Source organism: Apteryx rowi, unplaced genomic scaffold (genome assembly GCF_003343035.1).
Source record: "Apteryx rowi isolate R43461 unplaced genomic scaffold, aptRow1 scaffold_43, whole genome shotgun sequence".
NCBI classification, from domain to species: domain Eukaryota; kingdom Metazoa; phylum Chordata; class Aves; order Apterygiformes; family Apterygidae; genus Apteryx; species Apteryx rowi.
In genome coordinates this window covers 3,297,972-3,306,117 of record NW_020450683.1, presented here as the reverse complement: position 1 = coordinate 3,306,117, position 8,146 = coordinate 3,297,972, and the positions used below count along the sequence as shown (strand labels likewise).

The 8,146-nt window shown below is 47.8% G+C and overlaps 1 protein-coding gene across 1 annotated transcript; it reads right to left on the bottom strand.

Annotated features, from left to right (window-relative positions):
• Positions 1–6,026: 6,026 nt before the first annotated feature.
• CITED4 (Cbp/p300 interacting transactivator with Glu/Asp rich carboxy-terminal domain 4) lies at positions 6,027–8,002 on the bottom strand. Its single transcript, XM_026076390.1, has one exon. It carries the CDS (start codon positions 7,905–7,907, stop codon positions 7,290–7,292), a length of 618 nt encoding a protein of 205 aa, XP_025932175.1. The 5' UTR covers positions 7,908–8,002; the 3' UTR covers positions 6,027–7,289.
• Between the last annotated feature and the right edge of the window lie 144 nt (positions 8,003–8,146).

The following is an 8,146-nucleotide window of genomic DNA, read 5'->3' as shown; positions in this document are numbered from 1 at the left end:
TGACAGTATGGTGTCAGTCTGTAGAAGTTGTCAGTTGTAGTGTAAAGGAGAATGACTCTGTATGCAGGATGCCCCTGGAAAGTGTCTGAGCTGGTGGGATAATCAAGGGATGGTGCTAGGGTGCACCRGTTTTTAGGAATACAGATATCTGGGCAATGGTTGCACTTGTCTTTTAGACAYAGAGATGACCACTCGCTGTCTCCCAGGCTAATAGTATACATGGGAGTGAGAATGCTATCAGTGCATGTGAAGGTGGTCACGAATGAGGTATTATCCCTTGCAAGAGGTATCCGGAGTCCCTGCATACAGATCTCTGAAAACATCAGGTCAGTGCCTGTGCCAGCCTGCAAGCAACCAGAATGTGAGAAATTAGGAAAGAAATGACAGCGGTGCAGCACTGAAACAGGGGTCCAGAGAAATCACATCACTGGAGATTTTTGAAACTTGACTGGACAAGGCCCTGAGCAACCTGCCCAGGAGACTGTACTAAGTGACCTCCACAGGTCCCTTCCAGTCTAAATCTTTCTGTGATTCTATGATGAATGAATGAAAAATATAACAACCAGACCTAATTATAGCATTGGAGAAATTCGTGACACACCCATGCCTTAAATGAGTGCTGATCCTCCCCCATCCCATAGAACTAGAGACAAGACAGAAAAAAGGGGTAATTACAGTCTACAACAGAGTGATTCTCTTATGAGGAGAGGCTCAGGAGAAACATGACAGCAGCTATAAAACCATTACTGATGTGGGGAAAATGATGAAGGAATGACTGGGAATTAGGGAACACGCAAAGTGAGTGAGTGACAGGTTTAAAATGAAGAAGATGACATGCTTGCTCACATCTTTATAACTACACTATGGATTGCATTAGCTCTAGGTATTACTGAAGTAAAACATATCAGTGAATTAAAAAGTGATTGTAGATTTAGGGTGGGTAGATCAATAGCTAGGTATTTGACACTGTAAAGACATAACCTGCAGCTCAGAAACTCCTCAGACCACAGCTTTCTGGAAGCTGGGAAGGGACATCATGAGAAGGACCAAGAACTATCACTTGGTTTCTCAAATTTCTTCCCTAACTGCCTACTTCTGGAGAGCAGATGGACTTTTGGCTTGACCTTTGCCTGTAGTTTTCATTTTATGTTCCCAAATTCCTTTGGCTGCCAATGGGACTTTACCTCTTTTTGGCAGTGTTATTTTGGCCCATGTTGAAATTTCAAGTTATGGCCAGTGAGAGCAGGTAAACACACAGACGGGTAACAGACAGGCTGAGTGCAGCCACAGGTTCCTGGGGTACACAGTGCTGCCTCAGCCTGTGGCTGACAGCAGTGCCTACCGCAGAGGGGAGATTGGCAGACACGCAGTGATACTTCCCAGGTTCTCTCTCCAGCATTGAGTGATCTGTGGCTTAAAAAACTTCCTGAGCCAGAAATAGGATCTTTTTGTTTTGATGGATTTTCTTCTCCATGACTTTATCTGCTGTTTGAAGCAATGTATCTCTAGCACCTGTCACAGAATCACAGAATGGTTGAGGTTGAAAGGGACCTCTGGAGATCATCTAGTCCAAYCCCCCTGCTCAAGCAGGGTCACCTAAGAGCATGTAGTACAGGATCACGTCCAGGTGGGTTTTGAATATCTCCAGAGAAGGAGACTCACAACCTCTCTGGGCAACCTGTCCCTGTGTCCCTGAAGTCAAGGGTTGCGATCCTAGTTATTGCCCTKCTTCCTCCTCACAGGATCCTCAGCTCCACCATCTCATGGTCACTGCAGCCAAGGCTGCCCCCGACCTTCACATCTTCCACCAGTCCTTCTTTGTTTGTTAGTACGAGGTCCAGCAGCACACCTCTCCTTGTTGGCTCCTCCACCACCTGTGTCAAGAAGTTGTCACCAATGCTCTGCAGGAACCTCCTGGACTCTTTGTGCCTAGCTGTGTTGTCTCTCCAGCAGATATCAGGGTGGCTGAAGTCCCCCATGAGAACCAGGGCCTGGGATCATGAGGCTACTTCCAGTTGTCTGTAGAAGGCCTCATCAACTTCCTCTTCCTGATCAGGTGGCCTGTAGTAAACACCCACAACAGTGTCACCCATGCTAGCCTGCCCTTTAATCCTTACCCATAAGCTCTYGACTCGCTCTTCATCCACCCCTAGGCACAGCTCAGTACATTCCAGTTGCTCTCTCCCATAAAGAGCAACTCCACCACCTCGCYTTCCTGGCCTGTCTTTCCTAAAAAGCACGTAGCCATCCATGACAGCACTCCAGTCATACGAGCTATCCCACCATGTCTCTGTAATGGCAATGAGATTGTGGCCCTGCGACCGCACACACGTCTCTAGTTCTTCCTCCATAGCCACGTCCTGTGCGCACTTCCCTGGCTCCATGCACCTGCCGGAGGCATCCTGACTTGAGGTGTGTTTTGCTGACTACCCTGTCTCTACAATTCTCCCCTTCCCCCATCTTTCCTAGTTTAAAGCCCTCCTTACCAGGTTGGCCAACCTGTTGGCAAAGACATGCATGCCTGCTTAGTGAGGTGGATCCCATCTCTCCCAAGCAGTTGTCAATCTTCAAACAGGGTCCCATGGTCGTGAAACCAAAACCCTGTTGCCAACACCAGCGGCACAACCAGTTGTTAACTTGGAAAATCCGTCTCCCCCTCCTCCCATCCATCCCCCTCACTGGCAGGATTGAGGAGAAATCAACAGTCACATCCTGCTTCATGAGAACACAGCAGAGAGCCGTGCTGGGTCAGGCCAAAAGATCATCTAGTCTCATATCCTACCTCCAACACTGCCCCCAGTGGATGTTTGTGGAGGAATACAGTCACAAGGTAATCATGTATGCTATTTCCTTGGCCAATTTTCCAGCCCTTAATCATCTGTTGCTCTGGGACCTCCTCAGCCAGGCATAATTTCTACGTGCTTACAAACCCTTCATGGATTTTTCTTCCAGGAACTCGTCTGGCCTTGCTTTGAACCCACAGCAACCTTATGTATCCACAATATCCTGTAGAGGGAAGTCCCACAGCTCAACTATCTAGTGTAGGAAAACCCACCTCCTTCAATATGCTTTGTACCTGCAACTTGATGGTTTCCTTTGATGCCTTATTTCTTGTGTGTGAAGAACAATGAACAATTGTATCCCTTCTCAGCTTCTTTCTGACCAAAGAGTTCTGGTTAATCGTGTCTCATACAGATGCTGCCCCAGACCTTTGATCATCCTTCTTGCTCTTCTCTGAATCTTTTCCAGTTCCACCCTGTCCTTTCTGAGCCAGGGAGAATGCAGGACAAGGACAGCACACAGTATCCAAGTTGCAGGTGAACCATGCAGTCATATACTGGCACATAACAATGGTCTCTGCTATGTTCTCCACTCTTAACTATTTGTAACAGTATATTGGCTTTTTGATCATACAGAAGAGTTTATATAACCCCCAAGAGGAATCATTATCAGAAAGAGTTTCACTGTGTGAGCTACATGTTGCATGAAGAAATACCTCTATTCACATGGGTTAAAAACTGGCCCCTGCTACCTATGCTTGCAGAGATGTATCTCTTCCATTGCCCCTGGGGAAATCATTCCCTATTCATCTTCCCATTTCACTTATTTTGCAAACCTCTGCTACCCCATCTTCCCTCTTCCTGACTGAAGAGTCCTAGTCTGTTTTGTGGCTTCCTTTGAGAGACGTTTATCTGCCTCAATTGTTCCCCTTTTCTCTATAGGTTCTCTAGACATTCATTATCATTTTTTCAAAAGAACAGTACAGAATTTTGGATAGTTTACTACTATTGGAGGTACACAAGATGAAGCTGAACTGGGATTTATATTGTGGGGTACTCATGGTTTGATTCTGTTTTCTATTTCTTTCCTAATAATTCCTAACCTTCCCTTTGGTTTTCTGGCTCCTGCTGAATAGCAAGTTGAGATATTTTCATAGGAACATCCATAACAACTCTAAGATCTTTCCTGAGTGGTTAGTAGCTAATTTAGAGCCCATCACAGAGATGCAGAGAACACCCTGCCTTTCACTACTTTCCTCCATCACATGCTTTCAGAGGCTGCCCCAAGACCCATTTCTCACAAGTAAAACTACAAGATCTATTTGGATTATAATGGAGGGTCTAGCCTGTGTCAGGAGACAGGATGGTTGTGTCCCAACTATCCCATCTGGACTAGGCAGTAGAGTGGATGAATTTTCCTGTTGTGTCTTTGGTGTTCTTGGATGATTTCAAGAAACTAGTTTGCAGACTTTGGTACCAGGGCCTCCCCGTTGTGCCACCTTACACTTCGGCTGACTGAGCAGTGCCAGCCACCTTGCCAGGGAACCTGGACAAGCAGATTTCACTGCAAAGCAGAGGGGAGAGGGAGAACTAGAGCAGCCCAAGCTACCCATACCATAGCTCATGCCACAGCGACAGGTCCTGTGTCCCTAATGCAAGGCATACAAAGGAGGAGGCAGGAAGAGGGGTAGCCCAAACAGAGTTTAAGCCAAGAAGCCATTAGAAGGGTGCTGAAGACTGTGGCTCAGTCAGTCTAACCTAGCCAGAAGCAATAGGGCCCTAGCAGAAATCATAAGAGCTTCTGATCTGGCTTATCTAGGAAGTCATACAGGCTGACCACAGTTTGCAGTATATTCTGGAAAATGCAGAGGTGACATACCTTAGGAGTTCATTCCTGCTCTGAAATTTAACTTGTATGAAAGTTGACATTGAAATAATCTTAACAGACTTATGACACATTCTCAAGACAGCCCTGACTGGGAGCCTCCTGTCAGTCTAACTCTGGTAAGAGTCACCCTGCTCTGTCTTAAACCAAAAGTACTTTTCCTGGGGCACTCCACAGCCCTCCAAGAGGTTGTACGGACACAAAGAACATGCAGACATTTCTTCGTCCAGTTTGTAACAAATGCTAAGTGCTTCTTACAAAGAAATGTGTTCCTGTTTCAGGGAAACTACTTCAAACTGATAAAGTTGGACTGGACACAGGATTCCCCACTGGTAGCTGGGACACTGTAGGCCATGGTGGTGTATCATATACCCTGCTCTACCCACAACCATAACTGATAGCCCAGAATGTGCCCGTTATTTTGGGGTTCAGCTACATTTACTCTGAGAAATACAGCTGCTGACTCCTAGATGCTTACCCAGCCCTCTACTATTCTGCTCAAAGGCAGAGAGCAAACAATGCTCTTCCACTTCTCAGACAGTCCATCACCAAACAGTCAACAGCCCCAGCAGGGCTCTCCCACTAACAGGCAACTCAAGTCCTGCAAGAGAAAGCCATTTATTTTTTGATCATCTGTCCAGATGGCACAAGCATAACCACTAGAAAGCTTTCTGCAAGGATGGGGCAGGCCTTTAACACTTGCTATCAAGCTGTGCAAGGAACAAGGCCAGGGGACATTGACAGGCAATCAAAAACAAAAAGTTATTCAGTCACTTCAACAGCAGCATCCAGAGCCCCATTGCTGCAGAGCAGGAGATGGGACACATGAGAGTATTGAACTGTGCAGGAGTTCAGTGCTGGGGACCCTTTGGAAAAGGAAAAAAAGAAAAAAGTCCAAGCTCCAAAAGAGTAGGAGATCCTAAACAGAGGCTGACTTTATTTCTAGCACATTTGAGGTACAGAAGACTGCAATGGAGCACTCCTAGTAGAGCTGCAACCCAACTGCCAGAGCTACACTTGGCCTGATAGAAGTGTAAGAAGTCACCACCCACTTGTCTGAGAGTCTCGAGTCAGCTAGCAAGAAAGCTGTGCTGCTTGCAACAGCAGCCACTCTGCAGCAGGGCAACACTGTCAGAATTAGGAATTTGCCCTCGGTACAGAGGAGTATCTCATCCTCCCAGTCATACTCTGAGGACTGATTTAGTCCAAGCATTAAACTACAAGCACAACCTTCACAATCTTGATGAGATGGAAGACACTACTGACTGGATCCACAGCCCACTGATGGGAATGAAGCCACTTCTCCCCGGTGCTTGATACCACACCACATCTGTGCCAGATACAAGCACTAAACACATGCACACGGGAGATGTTTCAGCTTTTATTTGAAAATTTATCTGTACATTCTTACTTGGTTGTTGAGTGACAGCTGCCAGGAGCTGTCAGCAGCAGGGGGCAGCAGCAACTAGAAGTTAACAGGAGCTTTCCACAGTGCCTGGAAACAAGAGACAGCAGAGGAAACAAAACCCCACTAGCTTTTGCATTTAACCTTTTCCGAGTAGGGGAATTAGGAATCGAGTCATCTTTATCAGTCAGAAGGGTGTTGGATTTACAGTCTTACGTATTCAGCATAAAGATCTTGGGTTGAAGTGACTGTCTGCAGAGCAGCTTGAAAACTATCCCAGGCTCTCTTTTTTAAAGCCAGTATCTTAAAGCTGCAGTACTCTCCATGCATCATTCCCAGCAGTCCCAAAGCCAAATAACAAAAGGAGCCCTTGCAAATAAATAATCATAGGAAAAAAATAAATAAGATTAGATCTTGAATATACAGTCACATGGTCTTTATTTGGTTTCAGAGGTGGAAAAAAGTGGAGCTAGACTGCAGCTTTAAGCCTTGTGCCTGAATCAGTCTCAAATACTCAGTAAATTTTATAGTTGATTAGCTGTACAGGTTGGAAATTCAAAGTTGTACAGAGATGAACATTTAGGCACCTATGTACACCCTTCCCCAAGGCATACTTCATTTTGCTCAGCCAGTTAGAAAACAGCCAGCTGGAGGGGAAGTGCCCCCTTTCCAAGATGAACAGACAAGACTGAAGACCTATTTACTGTCACAGTAAAGAGTCCCAACAAATATCTAACCCCACCCATGTTTGCAAGGGGGAAAACTGGTTCAAACCATGCACCAGGGAGACAATCTTCTCAGGGAATCCTTTAACTTTGCTGGCAACACAGAAGCCTTGAGCAAATCCAGCTACTGGCAGGGCTGAAGGTTGCCCATCACCTCCTGCACCCAAAGCCTGGTCGTGGAAAGTTGTAAGTCCATTTTTTTCTACTTAAGCCAGAAGTCCTGTTAATGTCATTTAAAGGCAGCTCTACAGGAAGAGCTCTTGATCTGCACTGTTTGGGGCACACACCCCCTCCCTAGGAAATCCCCAATAAAAAAAAAAAACACACAGAAGAGAAAAGCAATCCAGTGCAAGCCAGTGTCCGATGATTGTCTCTTTGGGGAGGTCAGGAATCCAGGACAGGGCAAGGCAGGGGAAGGGAGGAGGATGGCAGATGGAGAAGGAAGTTAAAATAAACTCAAAACCACCGAGACACAAGGAGGAGCCCAAAGCACCTCAACAGCTGATGGCACTGGGCTGCTGCTGTTTGCTAACAAAGTCTGAAATAAAGTCAAACTCATTCTGTCCCAAGAAGAGCTCAGGCAGCTCCTGAATCCGGTCCAACCCCAGTTCCAGAACAAGGGATGTCAAGACTTCCTCATCTATGAGATCTGTGTCCATAACGTTCAAGGTCAGTGCTGGTGAGGGCATATGCTGCATGCTCGGGTGCTGGCTCGGCCCCACTCTGTATTGCTGAGCACCAGCTCCCATGGGCCCGTTGCTCATACCCAGCGGGTGGCCTTGGTACTGGGTGTTGAGTTTTTGTAGGTGCATGCTAGCCATGAGCTGCTGGGTGCCCACTGGCCCCATGTACTGCTGCTGCTGACTTGGGCCATTGAACATCATTGCATTCTGCATCTGGTGGTGGCCCATCTGTCCACTGAGGCTGGGTCTTGGTCTCATTGCACCATCCATACCAGCCCCTCCATAGGGCATCATCTGGCTGGCAGTAGGCAGTGTCCTCAGCACGTGCTGCCCATGCTGCGGGGGTCCCTGCAGCCCGCTCACCCCCATGCGGTAGCTCTGCAGCCCGGTACCACTGTGGCTCATGGACATCATCATGTGCTCGGCCATGGCTCCAGGCCCCTGCAAGGCGACACACGGCTCAGGGCAAGGCAAGGCTCCCGGTGGCAGCACCGCTCTCCCACTTCGTCCCGAGCCAGCTCCTACCGGGGATCCCAGAGCCCCCCCGCACCTTCGCCCGGGGGAAAGGCACCGCGCTGCGCCCTCCCGGGGCAGGCGAGCAGCCGCGGCTCCCGGCGAGCTGCAGCCCGCCCGCTCCTTGCGGACAAAGCTCGGCGCGGCGCGCACCG